At 46.1% G+C, this 23,001-nt stretch overlaps 1 protein-coding gene across 1 annotated transcript; it reads left to right on the forward strand.

The window, feature by feature from the left end:
- The first annotated feature begins 1,070 nt into the window (after positions 1 to 1,070).
- Positions 1,071 to 22,975, forward strand: b4galt1l (DP-Gal:betaGlcNAc beta 1,4- galactosyltransferase, polypeptide 1, like). The gene is made up of 7 exons (XM_061787484.1): positions 1,071 to 1,256; positions 1,349 to 1,684; positions 2,837 to 3,072; positions 6,386 to 6,573; positions 10,720 to 10,842; positions 17,755 to 17,859; positions 21,647 to 22,975. The coding sequence occupies exons 2-7, from the start codon at positions 1,396 to 1,398 to the stop codon at positions 21,774 to 21,776; spliced, it is 1,071 nt and encodes a 356-aa protein (XP_061643468.1). The 5' UTR covers positions 1,071 to 1,256; positions 1,349 to 1,395; the 3' UTR covers positions 21,777 to 22,975.
- Positions 22,976 to 23,001: the final 26 nt, after the last annotated feature.

Genomic DNA, 23,001 nt, shown 5'->3' on the forward strand with positions numbered 1-23,001 from the left:
AGTAAACCTCATGAAAATCGGGTGACAAATGAGCAAGTTATGATTTATTTTCAATGTTGATGCGTTACCTTTGATGGGAACAATGCCCCCACCAAGGTGGCCGTAATGTAGTCACGCTTTGGCGGCGCGTTATTAGGTGTACGTTCGGAAATTGACTCCAAGCGCTCTCTCCACGCGGAAGATTCGGAAACTCAGAGCGTTGTTGGAGTGTGCCGTTCGGTTATTTAGAGCCCCGCACTCCCGGAGCGTCAGGCAGGACGAGATGTTTACTGGCAGAACTGACACATTCATTATGGCGGACGCACTGACGTATCCTGGCTAATGGCCGTAAATTCATTGTAAATGGAGGTGCTGTGTCTCTGAAAACTGCACTCTCAGAGCGCAGTTTGACTTTTCCGAACGTACCCATAGGACTCCACCATAGTTTGTAGGCAGGACACGCCCTGCTCCAATATTACTGGCTCCATGACAGGCGCCGCTGCACTATGATTGGCTGTTGTAACCCTAACCCTATCCCAATAGAAGACGGCCTACTGCTTCCAGAGAGCCAATCATGTTGCAGTGGGCCGTGCCTTGCCTCGAACCATTAATTGGAGACTCTAAATTGCCCGTAGGCATGACTGTGAGCGCGAATGGTTGTTTGTTTCTATGTGCCCTGCGATTGGCTGGCAACCAGTTCAGGGTGTACCCCGCCTCCTGCCCGATGACAACTGGGATAGTGAGGAGAAGCGGCTCAGAAAATGGATGGATGGATGGACGGTCTATCTAGTTTTCGATATCTATCTGTGATTTCCAGTCAAATGACGGCTTACCAAAAAAAAAAAAAAAAAAAAATAGTTTCGTTTCTTTTATTTATGTAAATCAATTGTTCGCGCCTGTATTTCTGTACTTATTGGTTAATTTGTTATAAAATAAAATATGAAACCACACAAAGTAAAAACCATGTATTAAGTGCAAATAAATGTGTAACTTGAAAGTTATTGTGCTTTTACTTGTACATGTTGCAGTTGAACTCCAAATGTCCGTTATCCAAAAAAAAAAAAACCGTTGCAAAGCAAATGTTTTATTTTGAAAGGCGCAGTCGTTTGGCTTCTCGGAAGTAGAAGTTTGAGGACTTTCTGGATTGTTTGTAGCGTAAAGTTCCTAGTGGACCTCTTTGGACCTGTGACGTCACCACGAGGCTCCCGTGGAGTGGTTCATCCTTGAAACTTTTGAAGACGCGGTCCACCCGAGCCGAACCGAGTCAGCGGAGTCACGTGAGCGAATCGTGGGGGAAGCTAACGTGGCTAAAGCTAACTGACAGCGCTCTTGCTGCTGACGTCTCGGTTCGTCTTCGTGTCTACCTCAGGTAAGATGGAGGTCCACGCCAGCAGCTAGCACAATCAGCAGAAGTGAATGAGGTCAGAGGTCATCAGGATGGCCTCTGCGGAACCGTCGGTCAATTTTAACCTCCTCCATCGGACGTGCAAGCTTGTGGTGCTGCTCTGCTTCCTGCACATCTCCGTCACCGTCTTCTTCTACGTCCGCTCTCTGGATATCCGCGTAGCCTTTGTCCAGAACCAGCAGACCCGCAACGGCACTGCCGAGGCGAATCCGCCTCTGGACGCCAAAGAAGCCGAACAAGCCGAGGACGAGCAGGCGGGGAAAAGCCTGAAGAGATGTCCAGAAACGTCACCCCTGCTCGGTCAGATATTTTCCTCATCTGCTAAACAACCCACTCCTTTAACTTTTCATTTTCACTTTGACTTATTTTCATGTTTTCTCCTCCTTTTCTTTTTGTTTTTGCATTTTTTTTCTTTTTCGTATTTACTCGTCCATACCTTCTCTTTAACTTGTGCTGGCCCTTGACCTAGTTTTGCATTTGTTCCCTGTCTTGTCTCGCTATATTTGTAAACGTAATTGATTTGCGTTCCGCCCGGTGAGGCTCGTTGACGTTTGTCGCCACTTTCAAGCTCATGACGCATCTTCAATCGGGTGTTCCAACTACATTTGCAGCCCACTGTGACGTATACCGTGAATAATAATTGACAAAATGGGGTGTGTGTTGTTTGCCTGCCTTGTGCACTTTACTTTACTGAGTGGAAAGGCAGGAAAAGAAGGGAGCAAGTCATTTGCTCTTATCGCTCCAACAATTACACATCGTTCCGTAAGCTGGCATGTGTTTTTGTTCAAGAGGCGGACGTGTGATTCTGCTGCTGCTCAGTACAGCGGTGGCCTTCAAATCCAGAAAAGTCCATGATTTTTTGCTTTTTACCAAGTTGTTTTTTTCAAAATATATATGTAGAATTGCTTTGCATATCTTTATCTCCACTGATGGATTGGTTTTAGTGCATTCAATAAAATGCCAATGTGGCCCTCACATCCTTCTATTTTTCTGTTTGCCGAGTAGTAGACGAAACCAAAAGGTGGACATTTGTGAAGAAATAATCAAGTTCAACTGTTTTTTTTTTTTTTCTAAATTGAAGGGAATTTTTGACCAGATTTCCAATAAACACAACAAACTCTCACTGCATTCGTAATCATGCAGCATTCCTTACTCTCTAATTACTTCCAAGGGTTTTTTTAGCGGACATGTTAGGGAACTATCCAGAAGTGGCCATGCCAAGCAGACACTCGTTTTTGGCAAATCTTGTCACGTTGCTCCTTAAATGCCTCGATGCATTTATTACCGCTCGAATGGTTGGCGCCGTTAAGAGCGGGAGGCTCTCTACCCGCTGTGTTTCCTCAGCTGCGACCTCCCCGCCGGCCAACTTTGCTCAGCCGAGGCGCGGGTGACAGTTACGTGCCGACAGAGCTTATGAAGACGCATGGCTCTAACGCTCACTCTGGTTTCCAGTGGGTCCTCTGCGGGTGGAGTTCAACATTCCGGTGAGCCCGGACACGATAAGGAAGGAGAACACCGGCGTCCGGCCGGGCGGCCGCTACAAGCCCGACGACTGCGTGGCGCTGCAGAAGGTCGCCATCGTCATCCCGTTCCGCAAGAGAGACGAGCACCTCAAGTTCTGGCTCTACTACCTGCACCCCATCCTGCGGCGCCAGCAGCTAGACTACGGCGTCTACGTCATCAACCAGGTAGTCGTCGGCGGACGGGCGGCCTGTCGATGAGTCGTTAGCCTGGTTTACCTGGATCTTAATATTCCCATTAGAATCGGGTTAGAAGTCCAACCTGAAAATATTTTTGAAAATGTGTGTTTGCGCACACATACGCACACACACATAGATATATACAGTGGGGCAAAAAAGTATTTAGTCGGCCACAAATTGTGCAAGTTCTCCCACTTAATAAGATTAGAGAGGCCTGTTATTTTCATCATAGGTATACCTCAGCTATGACAGACAAAATGAGGGGGAAAAAACAGAAAATCAGTCTTTTTTTTTGTTTTAAATAATTAGTGGAAAAGTATTTGGTCAATAACAAAAGTTCATCTCAATACTTTGTTATATACCCATTGTTGGCAATGACAGAGGTCAAACAGGTTTTCACACACTGTTGCTGGCATTCTGGCCTATTCCTCCATGCAGATCTCCTCTAGAGCAGTGATATGTATATATATGTGTGTGTGTGTGTGTATATATATATATATATATATATATATATATATATATGTATATATGTATGTATGTGTGTATATATGTGTGTATGTATATATGTATATACATGTGTGTGTGTCTGTATATATATGTGTGTATGTATATATGTATATACATGTGTGTGTGTATGTGTATATATGTGTGTATGTATGTATATATGTGTGTATACATATATATGTATATATATGTGTGTGTGTGTATATATCTGACCGGAAACGCTGGCCCGGTGCTGTCGTGCTTTGACGTACTCTGCTCAGCCCCAAGATATTTTTGTGACAAGAGGAGCAAACGTATTTGAACTAACAGTGTTTTGGTGACTGTGCTTTCAGTGTAACAATTAACGTGATTGACGGGTTTTTGGTCAACAGCTTCATGACAGGAATATAAAGCTGCTTTGCCACTTGCTGCTCGTTTGTTTCCCGAAGTGACAAGCACGATCTGTTGACTAAGCAGCCGATTTGTTTTGTTGGAATGTGAGTACCGGCGTCTGTTCACATTAGGGCTGCCACGATCCAATATTTTTGTTATCGGTTATTTCATCCATCCATCCATCCATTTTCTATCGCTTATCCGAGGTCCGGTCGCGGGGGCAGTAGCTTTAGGAGGGACGCCCAGACTTCCCTCACCCCAGCCACTTCATCCAGCTCTTCCGGGGGGGATTCCGAGGCGTTCCCAGGCCGGCCGAAAGACGTAGTCTCTCCGGCGTGTCCTGGGTCGTCCCGGGGTCTCCTCCCGGCGGGACGAATCAGATGCCCCGGCCACCTCATCCGGCTCCTCTCGATGTGGAGGAGCAGCGACTCTACTCTGAGATCCTCCCGGATGACCGAGCTTCTCACCCTATCTCTAAGGGAGAGCCCGGACACCCTGCGGAGGAAACTCATTTCGGCCGCTCGTATCCGGGATCTTGTTCTTTGGGTCACGACCCGCAGCTCTTGACCATAGGTGAGGGTAGGAACGTAGATGGACCGGTAAATCGAGAGCTTCGCCTTTCGGCTTAGCTCCTTCTTTACCACAACGGACCGATACAAAGTCCGCATCACTGTAGACGCCGCACCGATCCGCCTGTCGATCTCCCGTTCCGTTCTTCCCTCACTCGTGAACAAGACCCCAAGATACTTCAACTCCTCCGCTTGGGGCAGGAGCTCATCCCCGACCTGGTTATTTCAGTTTTTTTCCTCCCCCAATGGCTGTTTATTAACCGATTGTTGTTGTTTATTTGGTATTGTTTAATGATTGGACAAAACCAAATAACAATTGAGCAATATCAGAGTGGAGTGATGTACTCTGCAACCTCTTTGAAAGTGAGAGTTACTTCTTTGCTACCGATTCATGCCAATGAAGGGCTACTAATTCGATCAACACTTCAGACGTTTCAACTACATGTCAATTGCACGTTAATCACACTACGGGTCCAAATAAGCATTATGTGATTTTTTTCATATTGATTATGTTTCAGTTTCTGGTTTGGTTCGTAACATCCGTCAGAAAATTGTCAAAAATGTTGGTCGTTGTTTTCCAAAGTAAAAGCAGATTTCATGGAGGATGACTGAACTGGGAGGATTTGGACAATTTTTAAGTTCAACTACAGTAGGTCTCTTAACGATTCACCGATTATGATAATAGTTGTCAATTAATTGTCAAATTCACATGATGAACAACGGTTCAATGAGGTGTCAGTCATAACACTGACTCACGATGTGGTATGCTTTGGATCATTCACATATCAGAAGAAGGAGATTGCAGCTTTTTCACACGTTTTCTGTTTTTGAATATGAAGTATTATTTCAGATTATATTATTTAACGATGTTAGCCGTGTATTTGACCTTTATCAAGCCGTCCTTCAGGTTCTCTTTTCAATTCAAACCCCTTGCGTGGGCTGTAAAAGCAAAAACAAATTACTGCTTGAGTGATAACCCTTTTTTGAAATGTCAAGTTTGCATGTTGGCGTGAACCTTTCTAACCTTTCTTCTTCTTCTTCTCCTCCTCGTGTCTTCCTCCTCTGTGCGTTTTAACCCTAACCCTAACCCGGCACGACAGGCTTGTTTCTCTGGAGCTGCTGAGACACACCCCCTGCTCCGTGTCAGCCAGTTGCAGCTCATCTTGGCTGACAGCTGATGAAAGGGGCTGCACGTTTTTCTTCTTCTTTTGCTTCTTCTTCACCTTCTCCTTCTTTCTCATTCTTCCTGGGCTTTGTAAAGTCACAACACGCTTTAGTATCGCCATCATTTGCAGGTGAGCTGACCTTGCTGTGTTTATAAAATAAAATCATTTTAGGGTTCAAAGTTTTAATCTTTAACCCCCCCCCCCAAAAAAAAATAAAATAAAGTTGGAACCCTAAAGGGATTCAGAAGAGCACTTGTTCAAACTTGAATGTGCCGTGTTCCTCATTATTGGCAAGCGATGGGCGGGGCCTGAGCTGTGCCCCCGAATGGCCAAAATCTATAAGTACTTGATGCACACCCTATTTTCTGTAGATGCCATAGGATGGTGTCAAAAGACTACTTTTGTCTAAACAAAGCTCCTCAACTCACTACACATTGTTTCCTTGGCACTGAGATGCCACCAGATGGCACCAAAGCAATACTAGTGTTGTTTTGGTGCCATCTGGTGGCATCTCATTGCCAAGTACCAACGCAAACCTGAGCCCAATAACATTGAATAAGGAAAGATAGTTCAACCCCCCCCCCCCCCCCCCCCCCCCCCCCCCCGTAGTGGGCCAGTTCAGACACCACCACCACAACAACAACACTGATAAAGCCTCTGTGAATGTGCGTGTGTGTGTTGCTGCATCAGGATGGAGACGAGATCTTCAATCGGGCCAAACTGTTGAACGTGGGCTACGTGGAGGCAATGAAGGAGTACGACTACGACTGTTTTGTCTTCAGTGACGTGGACTTAATCCCCATGGATGACCGCAACATCTACAAGTGCTTCAGCCAGCCCAGACACTTGTCCGTGTCCATGGACAAGTTTGGCTTCAGGTCAGATGCGCCGCCGCCTCCTCGCTTGTGTTGATCACATGACCCGCGTGTGTGCGCGGCAATGAGAGCGGAGAGGAAGGCGATGTTGTCTCACACTGTCGTCCACACTTCCTCTTTCCCACGCTCACACGAAGGCGGGCTTCCTGTTGCTCGGACCGTTTTGTGGATCAGCAGGCTGCGGAGTATGAAGTCGTCCAATTGCACACGGATAGGAAGTACAGTTGTCCCTCGCCATAGCGCGCTTCACTTTGGGCCGTTTCACTGTATCACTGATTTAAAAAATATTTTCCAGTGATCATTTCTCCACGCGGACGCATGTTACAGACAATAATCGCCAGCGAGGACGAAAGATACGAGAGCAAGTCCATTGTTTGGGATAATTTCATCCGTGAAAAAATAAGATAATGAAGTGCAATGTGTCAAATGCCCTGCAGAACTGGCTAACACAACTCCACGTCTACTGTAAACATCCACCCGTACTCTGCAAATCTCTCCTTACTTCCCAGGACATTTATTGATAGACACAGCGTTGCAGAACAACAGCTCGTGTTTATTTTGGAAAGTGCCTCATACATCTGCTGCAAAACATCGCGCAAGAATATTGAATGGCAATAGTTCACAGTTAAGAACTAGGCTTTACATGATCAGGATTTTTGGGGCCGATCACCGATCAGCAAGTTTCAAAAACCGATCACCGATCCGATCACAAGATGGAGCAATGTGTCCATTTACATGACTTGTTCATTTATTGTATATACTGAGTCCTGTATCCATCCATCCATCCATTTTCTGCACCGCTTATCCTCACGAGGGTTGCGGGTGTGCTGGAGCCCATCCCAGCTCAAAATGATTCTCGAGCATTTTAGACAAAAGTTAAAACATCAGTGACCTCTAGGGGCTCAATTCGAGGATTGGCCACTGACAGAAGTTTACGTCAGATCAACATTACAACATGACAGAAATAATGGGTGCTAACTTCCATCCATCCATCCGTTCATTTTCTACCGCTTATCCGAGGTCGGGTCGCGGGGGCAGGAGCTTTAGCAGGGACACCCAGACTTCCCTCTCCCCAGCCACTTCATCCAGCTCTTCCGGGGGGATCCCGAGGCGTTCCCGGGCCAGCCAAAGGATGCAGTCTCTCCAGCGTGTCCTGGGTCGTCCCGGGGTCTCCTCCCGGTGGGATGTGCCAGGAACGCCTCACCGGGGAGGCGTCCGGGAGACATCCGAATCAGATGCCCCGGCCACCTCATCTGGCTCCTCTCGATGCGGAGGAGCCCGGATGACCGAGCTTCTAACCCTCTCTCTAAGGGAGAGCCCGGACACTGGGTGCTAACTTACTGTAATTAAATTGCTTGAATAAATACTGTGAAGGATATGCTTACTCTAACTTTCTCACTGTCCCGGCTGTATGGACGGGTGTTGTCCAGAGTTTACATCCGTTTGGCTTTTCCTTTTTTTTCACGCTGCGCTGCTTGAACACGGCACGCTCCTCCTCGTGTACATTCTTCAGGTGCCCGATCAAATTTGTGTTGACGCATTTAGATGACGTTCCCCACGACGTACTTCAGTTGGGCATAGACCGCAAATAACTTGCTCGTTCATCTGAGACACCGCAAAATAGTCCCACACCGATGACGTTTTTTAACCGACAAGATTGAAAAAAAACTTCAGAAAGATAGTTACAGTGCTGCGCCACAAGACACGTGACAAGGCTAAAAATAAACTTGCTTTTGGATTCATACGCAACGGCGACGCGGAGTTAAATGTCTTGTGCGGAGCCGATCGATTTTGTCATTGATCGGATCGGCGAATTATGACATGAGAGCCCATCGGCCGATCAGCATAAAATGCTAATTATCGGCCGATACCGATCACACCGATCAGATCGGCGTAAAGTCTATTAATAACTTCAAGTTATGTCCGGGCTGTATACAGGGGAATATGCCAAATCAGGTTTGCGCAACAGTATTTTAGTTAAGCATTAGTAAAATAACAAATGGTTTCCCTGCATAAGCTCCTGCCCCCGCGACCCGACCTCAGATAAGCGCAAGAAAATGGATGGATGGACTACAATACACACTGGCAAACAAATTTGGCGAGAACACTGCAGAAAGAAATGGAGTCGTTGGCGTTCTTTATGTCCTGCCAATGTTTACTTGCTTTGTCATGTGGTACGTGGTTGCTAAATGACTCGGCAAGGGTTTTCTGAGTGTGTTGTGCAGATTTCCTTATCTTTTCTTTAGCGGTAGTCGTGCTTGTGGAAACAACAGCAAGTGTTTTACGTATTCCTCATACTCAGGCTGGGGAGGGTTACTTCATCCATCCATCCATCCATTTTCCTCCGCTTATCCGAGGTCGGGTCGCGGGGGCAGCAGCCTCAGCAGGGAAGCCCAGACTTCTCTCTCCCCAGCCACTTCATCCAGCTCTTCCGGGGGGATCCCGAGGCATTCCCAGGGCAGCCGAGAGACAAAGTCTCTCCAGCGTGTCCTGGGTCATCCCCGGGGTCTCCTCCCGGTGGTACGTGCCCGGAACACCTCACCAGGGAGGCGTCCGTGAGGCATCCTAATCAGATTCACGAGCCACCTCATCTGGCTCCTCTCAATGTGGAGGAGCAGCGGCTCTACTCTGAGCCCCTCCCGGATGACCGAGCTTCTCGCCCTGTCTCTAAGGGAGAGCCCGGACACGCTGCGGAGGAAACTCATTTCGGCCGCTTGTATCCGGGATCTTGTTCTTTGGGTCACGTCCCACAGCTCGTGACCATAGGCGAGGGTAGGAACGTAGATCGACCGGTAAATCGAGAGCTTCGCCTTTCGGCTTAGCTCCTTCTTCACCGCAACGGATCGATACAAGGTCCGCATCCCTGCAGACGCCGCACCGATCCGCCCGTCGATCTCCCGTTCCATTCTTCCCTCACTCGTGAACAAGACCCCGAGATATTTGAACTCCTCCACTGGGGGCAGGATCACATCTCTGACCCGGAGAGGGCACGCCACCCTTTTCCGACTGAGGACCACGGTCTCAGATTTGGTGGTGCTGATTCTCATCCCAGTCGCTTCACACTCTGCTGTGAACCGCTCCCTAAACACAGAGCAGGCACTGTGCGTAGGGCCTCATCCTCCACGAGGGGCCACATGTTCGCGTATCTGCGTGGATGCGCATCTCGTATGTGCTACCGTGAGGTGCGTGTGGCACATAGAGCAACAACTTAGCATGCGGAAAGAGAGAGCCAATGATTACAATGACAGCACTCGAAATCTGACCAATCAGAGGGATGCGCCTGTCACCGCTGCACCGGAGGCCCTTGCAGAGCAACTAATATCGTTTACTAATTGCTCCTCCCGGCTCACGCGCGCACACGCACAGACACACAGAAACCTCCCTCCACACTTTAAAGGCACTTTGAACTTGTCGGAAGATAGGCAGTCATCGGCTGACCCGTCTGCTTTTTGCGTGCTGGCCTTTAAGACACAATTGGAGTGCTGTCCCATGTTTTTAAAATAGCGGTACTATAAAAAAAAAACGGTACCGTCAAAATACCTCAGTTAGGTACTAGTATCGGTACTTTGTGCAACACTCATAGACAGCCGCCGGTGTACTTTCAATCGCTTTATTGAACAAACAACAAAGGGAGGCAGTCAACACGCAGACTGGCTAACGGGTTAGCCACTGAGCGCCCCGCTGCTCTCCTGCGCCAACAACAGCCAACTCATTGGCTGACTCCCACATCACTCACCGGGCCAGGCCCCGCCTTTTAAGGCCACTCCTATTCAAAGTCAAAGATACTGCAGTGTAGAATGTGATGACGGTGACCCCAACTGGACAAAATAATACCGGCACTTTACATGCATATTTTGTATCGTTATTATGCATAAAGCTTTAAAATATATTTAATTACCAGAGACAAATTCCTTGTGTGTTTTTTTGGACATACTTGGCAAATAAAGATGATTCTGATTCTGAAAAAATATGTTTAAGGCCGCTACGTGGTGGACTACAGTCTTGAGCGGGCATTGCTGGAACGTGAATGAGGAACCACTGTACTCTTTAGCATGAAGACTTTGTTTTTCTGTCACTTGATTTCAATTCTGAAAGGTAGTGGTCTTCCCGTTCCTCGTGTGTTGAGCTTGTCTTTTTGTGCATGTGCAGGTTGCCGTACAATCAATACTTTGGTGGCGTGTCATCAATGATGAAAGAACAGTACCTGAGCATCAACGGCTTCCCCAACAACTACTGGGGATGGGGGGGTGAGGACGACGATATCTACAACAGGTTAGCAAGCAAACCTCACCCTTGTTCTTCGTAAAAGGGAAGTAAAGCCACCTTTTTTATTTTTTTGCATAAATATGTGCCACCACTAACCCAAAACATGCTATTCTGGTTAATATTACGTTCGTTCAATAAGAATGAAAAAATAATAATTCATCAATCTCCAGCGCTCTTCGGTCGCTGCTATTTTCGGCAATATCCTCTGCTGGCGACGAGTACTGTGTTTTGATTAGTGGACATAACAACGTATATAACATCAATTCATCCATTTTCTTTAGCGCTTCTCCTCACGCGGGTCGCGGGTGTGCCGGAGCCTATCCCAGCTGTCTTCGGGCGGGAGGCGGGGTACACGCTGAACCGGTCGCCGGCCAATCGCAGGGCACATACAAACAAACAAACAAGCATTCGCGCTCACATTCACACCTACGGGCAATTTAGACCTACCACGCATGTTTTTGGGATGTGGGAGGAAACCGGCGAGCCCGGAGAAAACTCGTCCAGGCACAGGGAGAACATGCAAACGCCACACAGGCGGGGCCGGGATTTGAACCCGGGTCCTCAGAACCGTGAGGCAGATGTGCTAACCAGCGGGCCCATATATAACATATACAACATATTCTTGCAGAAAGAAATGCGGGTTTACTTCCCCTTTTTAACAAACCTCAGACCTCTGAAACATTTTCAGAAGGCGCTCGAGGTTTATTTGCAGCTCGGCACCATCAGGCGTGTTTTCAGGATGGCCTAAAGTACTCCGGCGTATGAAATCTTTTGACAAGACCCGCTCTACGTATGTGGTTGTGTGTTGCTGAAGTGCTTCCACACCATAGCGAATCAACATCTTCATTTCCGCCACCTCCAGCTCTGCTTCCTGTCGTCTCTTCAGTGCCACCGTCTCTAATCCGTCCATCATGGCTGGCCTCGCCACTGTTTTATAAACTTTGCCCGTCATCCTAGCAGAGACTCTTCTGTCACACAACACACCTGACACCTTCCTCCACCCCTTCCAACCTGCTTGGACTCGTTTCTTCACTTTCTTACCAAACTCCCCATTGCTCTGGGCGGTATTTCAAGTCCTCCACCCTTGCTATCTCTTCTCCCTGTAGCCTCACTCTTCCCCCTCAACTCCTCTCATTCATTCTGTTTTATTTCGACTAATCTTCATTCCTCTCCTTTCCAGTGCATGCCTCCACCTTTCTAACTGTTCCTCCACCTGCTTCCTGCCTTCACTGCAGATCACAATGTCATATGCAAACATCAAAGATGTACAATTTCATTCCAAAATGACACCGCCACCTAGAGGTTATGAGAAAGGTGTAGACTTTCATTCTAATATGCCACCGCCATGTAGTGGTTTTGAAAAAGGTTTCGCCTACACTTCCATTCCAAAAGGACAGGGGTATGTATGACTGCATATATGTACAGTTGTGCTCATAAATTTACATACCCAGGCATAATTTGTGAAATATATATATATATATATATATTTTTTTTAATATGACTGAACAATAATGCGATTGGCTGGCGACCGGTTCAGCGTGTACCCCGCCTCTCGCCCGATGATAGCTGGGATAGGCTCCAGCACGCCCGGGACCCTAGTGAGGATAAGCGGTAAGAAAATGGATGGACGGATGGACTGAACAACAACAACCATCATTAATTTCTTTATGGTTATGTTTTGTTTAATGGTAATGCTTTTCTGAAATGCTTGACTGTTTAATTTGAATCCCATTAAAATATTACAAATTCTGCCTGGGTAATCAAACATGAGCACAATTGTGTGTTTTCTCATTTGCTAAATAAAAGTAAGGCTGTGAACTTTCAAAATACGAGCAACTAACTAAAACAGAAGTATTACGTGTTCAAATAAAGTGCTTAACTTCAGAATAATTCTTTGAAAAAAAAATAAAATACAGATAATACTTCGCTTTGATCATATGGGTAGAAGCAAAATCATGCATTGTAAATATGCATTATACGTACATACATAGAAGTGTTTTCCAGAATTTTGAGGTCAACTTTGGCGGTGCGTATTATACATTGGTGGGCATTATACACGAGAAATTACGGAAATGTAGCTCTTTCTGACCTTCTCTGTACTTTTCCATCAACATCCTCAAGGCAAATAATACATCTGTGGCACTCTGACACCATGCTGTTGCTCGAAAATACTCACTTCTGTCCTGAGTCTAGCCTCCACTACTCTTTCCCACAACTTCATTGTGTGGCTCATCAACGTTATTCCTCCATAGTTCCCACAGTTCTGCACATCACCCTTGTTCTTAAAAATGGGCACCAGCACACGTTTCCTTCATTCCTCAGGCATCTTCTCACCCGCTAGAATTCTGTTGCACAAGCTGGTCAAAAACTCCACAGCCACCTCTCCTAGATGCTTCCATTCCTCTGCAGGAATGTCATCAGGACCAACTCCCTTTCCATTTTGCATCCTCTTTAGTGCCTTTCTAACTTCTCCCTTACTAATCATTGCCACTTCCTGGTCCACCACACTTGCCTCTTCTACTCTCCCTTCTCTCTCATTTTCCTCATTCATCAACTCCTCAAAGTATTCTTTACATCTATCCAGCACACTACTGGGACCAGTCAACACATTTCCATCTCTATCCTTAAGCACCCTCACCTGGTGCACATCCTTCCCATCATGTATGTTGTAAGCAGTTGAACCTCCTCAGGTACTGAGTTCCACTCACCAGCGCTCCTCACTGACCAGGCTGACTTACTGAAAGTGCTCCTGCGCAGAGGAATGAGACAGTCAGCTCTGACAGAGCCTCGAGTGACACGCTCAGAGCTGTTTCTTTGGCTGATGAACTCAGCCAGAGGAGCTGGGGCCAAATCATGCAGTACTTTAGAAATCAAATTGAAATCTGCAAATATGTGAAGACGGTCCCAGTTTAAAAGACTGTATTTTTTTTAAATTGCACAGTGATGATAGTGCCTTGGTTTTTTTATCCATCACTTTAATGACTTGTTTGTACAAAACTTCCAATGGTTTTTTTGCATTCTGACCAGCCTGGGACCAACTGGTTATGCAATAGTTAAAGGGACTAAGAATCATCGAATGCAGGTAAATTTTTGCAGCTTCAGTTGACATTTCATTCCGAATTGCACGAAAATTTGCGAGGTTTAATTTGATATTTTTACACAATTTGTCAATATGGGCTTTAAAGGAAAGCTGTTAATCTATTATTAACCCAAGATATTTGTATTGGCTGACAATTTGCATTTTTTCTCCATTAACAAGTATGTCGGGGTCAGGTGATACTCTATTTGTTTTAGTGAAATACATTTAGCTGTAGACAGCACTCCTGCAACCAAGTTGTGACACAGGACATTGTATTAGTGAGTTTAGGAGCAACAGTATCTTTGGAGCGACCATGAACAAAGAAAACTGTGTCGTCTGCATACATTACGCACTCTGCTTCAGAACAAACAGTGGGCAAATCGTTGATATAAAGACTCAATAAAAGGGGGCCCAATATTGATCCCTGAGGGACTCCAGAGGTTAGCCTAAGAGACTCTGATCTGCAGTTGTTAACTGATACAGATTGTGTTCGGTCATGCAGATATGATTCAATCCAGCTCACAGCTTTGCGAGAGAAGTTACATTTTGAGAGCTTGGTAAGAAGAACAGAGTGATTTACTGTATCAAAAGCTTTCCTGAGGTCCAAGAACACCGCCCCTACAACTCCACCCTTGTCGAGAGAAGATTTTATTTTCTCAATGAAGAGGCATGTAGCCATTTCAGTGGAATGCTTGGATCTGAAACCAAACTGCATGGCGTGGAGAGAGGGGGAGCTGCTGATTAAATAATGGACAATCTGCTCTGACACCCATTTTTCTGCAACTTTGGAAATGGCCGGAAGAATGCTTATAGGTCGGTAGTTATTCAGAGAAGTTGAGTCACCGGATTTAAAGACAGGGGTAACAATAGCAGATTTCCAGGCCTTTGGAAAGTGACCAGATGAAATTGAAAGATGAATGATTGAGGCAATAGGAGGAGCAAGAGTTGAACCGAGATCTTTGAGCATGCTCGTGTCCATTCCAAAAACATCCTTTGCCTTAGATGGTTTGAGTGAATGAATTAAATCGATAACTTTGGTCTCAGTAATATTTGTAATAGTAAAGAACTGCGTTGCAGACAATGCAGGGTATTCCTTCATTTGTTTTACTGCAAACTTAGAAGAGATTTCTGACACAGATTCAACGAAGTAGTTGTTAAAAGCATCAGCCGTCACTTGAGGTTCCGTCAGGGTGTTTCCATTTCATTGAATTTGCATTAGTTTTGTTTTGTTATTTTGTGTATCACCCAATAGTTTTTGAATATAATTCCAGGTTATTTTTGAATTTCCCTTCGCACTATTCAGAGCAGTAATGAAAAAGTCAGCTTTAGATTTTCTTATTTCTTTCACTAGCCTATTTCTCAGTGAGATAAAGTGCTGTCTATTGTATCCTGATTTGACCGACAACTTCAAGGAATGATCGCGTTCTTTCATCAGTTTCGGAATAAATGTGTTTAACCAAGGCAGGCCATTCTTTCTAGCTTTTAGTTTAATTATCCGTGTAAATTGTATAATCATTTCTTGTATTTTGTTGGCAAATTTAGAACAATCCTCATCTAAATTTTTACCAGCGAGTAATACATCCCAGTTTACTTCTTGGATGGAATCTTGGAAATGTTGTTGTTCATGTTTTGGTATCCTATTGGATTCAGTGGTGGCCAAGGGTTTGAAGCGCTTTTTCTTGAATTTTCTTGAAACCATTATAAGATTGCGATCAGACAATCCTGTGAGCATATTGTATGGCTTCAAGATCCTTTCTGGCCTATTAGTAAAGGCTAGATCAATCTGAGTTCGGGTGGAGTTTGTAATTCATATCCATATCATCCATAACCCTTTTCAATTTGTTCCTAACTTTGTTAACTTCCCAATTAACATTTAGGTCACCCATTATTATCACCTCTTTTGCAAGATTGAGTTGTTTCAGTAACATTTCCAGCTTTTCATAGAAAGCGGCATTTGATGAGGGAGGCCTATAAATAACTACAAGAATAAAATACATTTGCTGTGACAAAGAAACAGTTAGTCCAAGAAATTCTAATCCATTCTCATCTGTAACATGTATTTCATGAAAAGTGTCCTTGGCATAAATCATAACACCTCCTACCTTAGAACCCTGTCTGTCGTTTCTAAACATTTTATAACCAGGTACAGATAGTATTGCTGAGGGCGAAGATTCATGGAGCCATGTCTCAGATAGGCAGAGGAAGTCAATATTTGAGTCAGTGAGAAGGTGATTGACCTGATCACTTTTTTTAAAATGCTTCGTATATTTAAGTGTGCACAAAGAATGCCTTTTGGTTTACGTGTTGAGTCCCATATTAATTTAGAGTTATTAACGGTTTGGAACGCCCTCCATTTCCGGTGCTTTAGTATTGCGGGGTTTGGCAGCCCCCTGTTTCTTTTATTGGCAATGTTTGCATATAGCTTTACGCTGCCAGCTTCCGCATCAGCCGTCGGTGGTGGTGGTGGTGGAGGCCCAGCCGTCGGTGGTGGTGGTGGTGGAGGCCCAGCCGTCGGTGGTGGTGGTGGTGGTGGTGGTGGAGGCCCAGCCGTCGGTGGTGGTGGAGGAGGCCCAGCCGTCGATGGTGGTGGCCCAGCCGTCGGTGGTGGTGGCCCAGCCGTCGGTGGTGGTGGCCCAGCCGTCGGTGGTGGTGGCCCAGCCGTCGGTGGTGGTGGTGGTGGAGGCCCAGCCGTCGGTGGTGGTGGTGGTGGAGGCCCAGCCGTCGGTGGTGGTGGTGGAGGCCCAGCCGTCGTTGGTGGTGGTGGAGGCCCAGCCGTCAGAGGTGGAGGCCTTGCCTGTGCGCGGCTGGGCTTAGTCTTCGACGGAGCCGGCAGATTCAGTCACTTCGTCCTTCGTGCGCCGCCGACGAGGAGCTCCCTCCGCCGCGGTGTGACCAACTAGCTGGCGGCACGTTAGCTCGGCGGCCAGCGAGGTTAGCCGAGTAGAAAGAGGAGGACGCGTTTCACATCGGCGGACTTCGCTGCCTCGCCAAAAGGTCCGCCGCGCCGGCCGGTTCCCTCACACCTGGGCGATGGGTTGTGCTCTTCGAAGAGGAAACCGACACTTCGAGTTCATCCAGACAGAAGCGCTGCATGTTCCCGCGCGCAGGCTCAAACTCAAACCGCCTACGTCACTTCCGCCTTCAAACCCTCAGCGGTACGACAAAGCTCTCGCTCTCGCTGTCGATCTTCTCTCCTTCCAAGTACTCTCCTGCCTGTCTCTCTGATCACCTCGGGTGTAGTGGTTCAGTCTTCTGGAAGCTCCTCCTCTCCACCGAGAGCCTGTCTCACCTCTTCCCGAAAAGCCACACAATATTCCTATTTTTAATAGATTAGTATTTTACTTGTTACTATTTTTAATGTATTAGTATTTTACTTGTTACTCATTTCTTTTGTTAGTTTAAGTTATATTTAGTGTTGTTTTTTGGTAGTTAAACAAGTACTAATGCTCGCTATCAATGAATAATGGTAATTGTAATTTCAATATCAATCAAAAATAATCATGATTAGAATTTTTTCCCCTAATCGCCCAGCCCTAAAGTAGATATAATACGGACAATACTGTATGACCTGGGTTCGCTTGCCAAGGGCCCCGATCTTAGAGGAGCTTATCTAACATTCCAGGATGGAACCATGAATGACTAAAAGACAAACATAGATAAAACAACAAATTCCAAAGTCTGAGATTTGATTTGATTTCTCCTTGAGACCCCGGTACCCAATTCTATGTGACATCGCGCTGAAAGAGGTTTGTTTGTAAAGCTTTGTGACATCGAGATGATTGTGTAAGAGTGTGTTGTTTACAAACTTGATTGTGAACTGAGTTATGTCCTTTTGGCAGGCTGGCGTCCAAAGGAATGTCCATCTCCAGGCCGAGCGGCGAGGTGGGAAAATGTCGGATGATCCGGCACGAGAGAGACAAACGGAACGAACCAAACCCTCAGCGGTACGACAAAGCTCTCGCTCTCGCTGTCGATCTTCTCTTTGGCTCTTCTCTGTCTCGCTCTCTTCTCACCCGCACAATGCTTATTGACCAAGTATCTTAAAAGACTTGAAATGAATTTGTCACCGTAATTGGTGTCATCCTTGTACTATTACAAAAAAAAAAAACATCACAATATACATTTTGGATATACAGTAAACACAAAGTTAAAAAAAAAAAAAAAAGGCCTACTGTAAGGAAGGCATAAATAGGTGTTCAGTCTTATATCGTTCTGGTATAATAATGATTAAGGAGGAGAGGGGGAACAGTCTGCGCGTGTCGCTCTTCAACATCCAACGAATGCGCGTCACAAGACGACAGGGGTTGAGGAGGTGACGACGGCATTATTCGGGAACATGTATCCCAGCATGTCTCAGATGACCCAGGGATCTCGTTTGGGGGATGTCCCGCGGCGGAGACGCACAAAAATAAAAACATTGAAAATAAAAGAAACAACCGATGAATCTAATCGATTATTAAAATGATCATTAGTTGCATCCCTAAAAGCAAGTAAACACCTTATTTTATTCTTGACTTTAAAAATGAAGACAATTGAAAAGCCTTTTTCACCCGATACCAATCGGCTGACAATCACATGGTCGGCCCCGATTTGCGATCACGTGATCAGAAGGGGACAATCCTATTGCCAATGCAAATCTCTTCCTCTGATTCTGCCTTCTGTTTATAACATTGATTTTGTTGTGTTGTGCAAATAAATTCAATTAAATAATAAAAATAGCGCAGTAATACTGATCAAGTTTTGTAGGCTTTACACGATCAGGATTTTTGGGGGCCGATCACCGATCAATGAGGTTAAAAAAACAATAAGCAATGCGATCACAAGATGGAGCACTGTGTCTATTGAAATGACCTGTTCATTTACTGTATATACTTGTGTACTTAATTGCTCAAAACAAATATATTTACAATAAATAATGTATCTTTGTTAATAATGTATCTCTTTATGCCAGTGAGGCATAGTGACAGACAGAACCAATGAATGGTCTTCTAATGTGTGCTGCATGTATTCTAATCAGTCAGGTCAAAGCAACATTACAACTTGACAGACATAATGGGTGCTCACTTGCTGTAATTAAATGACTTCACCCACACCGAAACCTAGAGCGTGATTCGACAGAACGCACGACTGTTAGTGCTAGCACTAGCTTGTTTTTCTGTCCGTCTGTTGTCGTACTCGAGCGGCTCCGACTACCGGAGACAAATTCCTTGTGTGTTTTTTGGACATACCTGGCAAATAAAGAGGATTCTGATTCTGATTGCTAGGCTGCATAACGTTTTGTTGCCTGCTTGCGAGCCGTATCGTATTCAAAGTACGGGAGCATGCCTCAAGCGAGCCTGAAACGAACGTCCTCTCCTGTCCTGAGCACCGGTGACCACCAACACGCGTTTTTCCCCATTTTGTCGTCATAATACAGTCCGCGCGATCCGCTCTTGTTGTCGTCGCCACGGTAACCAGTGCATCCGGTCGCATTTGAGTTGACAAGATAAAGCCCAATGATCGTAAAAAACGGGATGCGGTGGTGTCGGAATACAAGATTTCATTGCAGTGGTCTGACCTCGTGCAATCGTGAAAGACCAATTTGTCTTGTTGTCTGATCCAGGCATTACGTGTTGTCTGTCTCAGACCGCCGATATGTTGTTTTTTTTAATCGCTTTTTTGGCCGTCAGATATTTACAGTGCTACGTCAAAAGACACGCGACAAGGCTAACAATAAACTAGCTTTTGGATTCAAATATACTGTGCACGATGGCGACGCGGAGTAAATGATCGGATTGGCGAATGACGACATTTCAGCCGATCAGCATAAAATGATAATTATCGGCCGTTACCGATCAGGCCGATGAAATCGGTGTAAAGTCTGTTTTGATCAGCAATCATCAGCAAGTTACGTAATAACAACTCATAGTTTTCTTGCTAACGACTCAGTGGAATGTTCCAAATGATTCTGCCCCAAACAGGGTTGGGCATCGAGAATCGAGAACCCATTGCAACTGGGACTAACGTTCCGTTTCTCCCGAAATCGTTCAAATTTTAACACTTGGGTTCCCAGTTTCGATGCCTGAATCGAGAATCATTTGGAACCAGAATAGAAATAAGGAACCGGAATCGCTCAAACGATGCCCAACCCTAGCCCAAAATCACTGAAAAGAAGTCTGTGGTACTTAAACGGATAAAAAAGGACGTGTTTGTCAGTCAAGTTCTACGTTTACGTAGGCGCCGTTCTGCGCTACGACCTCAATCAGTTTTTCATGCACAGAACTGGTTAACTGCTGGATGCTTTGTGGCTGGATCTGGTTTGAGGCCGCGACAATCGCCTCCCAGACTTGCTGCTTGGAGCCGTACCGCCAGCCACACTGGTAGATCTTCCTTTTAAGGAGGCTCCACAGGTTCTCCATGGGGTTGAGGTCAGGCGATGACGGCGGCCACACCAGGAGTTTTTCTCCTTTTATACCCACAGCAGCGAAAGCCTCAATGGTGCTTTTTGTAGCGTTGTCTCGCGTGAGAATGATTTGACGGCAGAAGGTGCGCTTCTTCTCATACCACGGCAGGAAATTGTCCGTTAGAAACTCGACGTATTTGTCAGAGGTCATTTTGCCGCACTGGGGAACCCCAAAGGGGCCCAGCGTCTCGCTGCCCATCATCCCGGCCCAAAACGTCACCCTGCCAGCTCCGTGCTCCGCCGCCCGTCCGGAATTCCTCCCTTCCAGACCGTCCATCGTCGCGCGCCGTTCGTCGATGAATAAAACGTTTAGAAAAAGAGTCTCGGCGTGTTTCCGAGCCCAGCGCAAACGTTTCTGCTTGTGAGCATCGCTCAGGGGCGGAAAGACACGTCGGTGCGTGACGAGCAGCCTTTGGAGGATTCTGCATCGGGACGTTCTCGGGACTCCCGACACGCCGGCGGCTTCGAAGATCCGCTTGCTGCTCATCGCGGGCCTTTGCGCGGCCGCGCTCCGAATGCCGGATATTTGCCCCACGGAAAGTTTCCTCACGATGCCTTTATCGGAACGAACGCGCTTGCCCTCCGAGTCGCAAACAAAATATTTCACAGTGCGATGATCCCGCTGAAGTCTTCTAGAAATGTCCAGCGTCGTCATCCCTTTGGCGAGGCACTGGGTGATTTCTCGCTTTTCATCAGCAGAAAGATCCTTCTTCTTCCCCATTCCGTGTTAAAAGTAGGACAAGTCATTGAACTGGAATGAGGTTCAGCTGCAAGGTCACGCCGAGCCGGCGAGCCGATGCGGTCTTTGGAACCGACGATGCCGATGACGAGACGGGCTCGATGCTGGAGAGAACGCGCGGCTTTGGAGGAGGGGCTCTGGTGCTGATGGGGTATCTGGACGAGGGGTACCCCCGACCCCGCCTGCTGTCTCCTGCCTCTTTACCGCCAGAATAATTAGGACGCAAATCCCTGCTGACGAAGCGTCACCGGAACGCCTCCTTTATCTGCGTCTCGGCTCCTCCGCAGTAACGGCAAAGAAACCTTGTGGAAAGAAAAGGTGGCGAGTCAAACGGCTGATGGTTCGCTTCGCTCATGTCAGGCACCGGAAAAACCACGCAAATGGACAAGAGCAAGGAAAACAACAAGACGGCAGTCGCAAGGACACCGGCCGTGCGTGCGCACTCGCTCCTCTCTCTCTTGCTCACTTGCTCCCTCTCTTCCTGCTCGCTCACTTCTTGCTCTCTCCAAATGTTTGACTGGTCTTTTGTTTTGTTTTGTCACCGCGTCAGGTTCGACCGCATCGCTCACACCAGACAGACGATGTACAAGGACGGCATCAATTATCTGTCCTACAAGCTGGTTTCCAAGGAAACGCTGGCGCTTTACACCAAGATCACCGTCGACATCGGAAAACCGTGAGAAGCGTCGGGCGGGCCCGAGCGAACCTTGGTCGGCCAGCGCCATTGTTGTCTTTGCACAAGTCGGCTTTTCTCAGTTACTGCCTCCGCAATCAATCATCAATAATCAAGACAGCTGTGACTGCATGTTTTTATATTGGAGGTGGGGGGGGGGAAAGATCAAATGCTGTGGGAAGAAATCGAATTGAAGCATTTTCTTCTTCTTGTTTCCATGACAACTGATTGTGAATTTCTCAGCCTGGATTGATTGATCAGTTTTAATCACGTTGGTGTGTGTGTGTGTGTGTGTGCGTGCGTGCGCGCGCGCGTGTTGAAAGACTTCCACTTGTCTTTATGACAAGCAACGTCATTGATTATTGATTAGCTTTATTTTCTTGTTAGAGCTGTGCGATATGGACAAAATTGTATATCCCAATAACGATATATATCATGATATATTTTTCCTTTAAATTACATTAAATTAATGGCAATTTTCAGTGATCTTTTCTCAATTTATTTACAAAATACATATTTAATTTAGACCACACAATTAAATGAAGAAAAGATTGATACAAATGTTATCAAACACAAGTGTCCAAATGAATGCAATTGAAAATATCTCGTAGTACAACCACTTTTGCAGGAATGAATAAATACAACACAAGGCTTCAAGTAACATTCAAGTATGCCTAGCATTTAGCCAGTCAAAGTAGGACTAAGTGCAGGAAAAGAAATGCCAGGATTCCTTGCGGAATCTAACGAGAAGAACCAATCGATAATGCACGAGAGACTTTTAATATGGTATCGACGATGTATATCGTTATATCACACAGCTCTCGAGTGTGTGCTGGGTGGCTTCCAAGTGTCGCTTGGTCGCGTGCGTGCATCTGTGTGTGTGTGTGTGTGTGTGTTGCAAGTGTCCTAATAACAAGCAGCGTCATTGATTATTGCTCAGCTTTAAATCACTGCGGTGGCTTCCAAGTGTCCTTATGGCAAGGAGCATCATTGCTCATTGATCAGCTTTAATTGCGTGCTTTCAACGTTCACTCCCAAAAGGTTCATGCTGAACTTTGACCTTCATGTCATTAGCGTCAAGTTGTTGAATCTCGCAGGGGAAGTGACAGATGTAGCTTGTTTTCACATGTTTTCAAAGTGAAATCCTAAAATGGGGGATCAATGTGACACATTTTACACAACGAAAGATAAAATCACTTGAAAGAGGTTTGTGTGTATCTGTCAAGGCCATC

The sequence above is a fragment of the Phyllopteryx taeniolatus genome, chromosome 10, assembly GCF_024500385.1.
Source record: "Phyllopteryx taeniolatus isolate TA_2022b chromosome 10, UOR_Ptae_1.2, whole genome shotgun sequence".
NCBI lineage: Eukaryota > Metazoa > Chordata > Actinopteri > Syngnathiformes > Syngnathidae > Phyllopteryx > Phyllopteryx taeniolatus.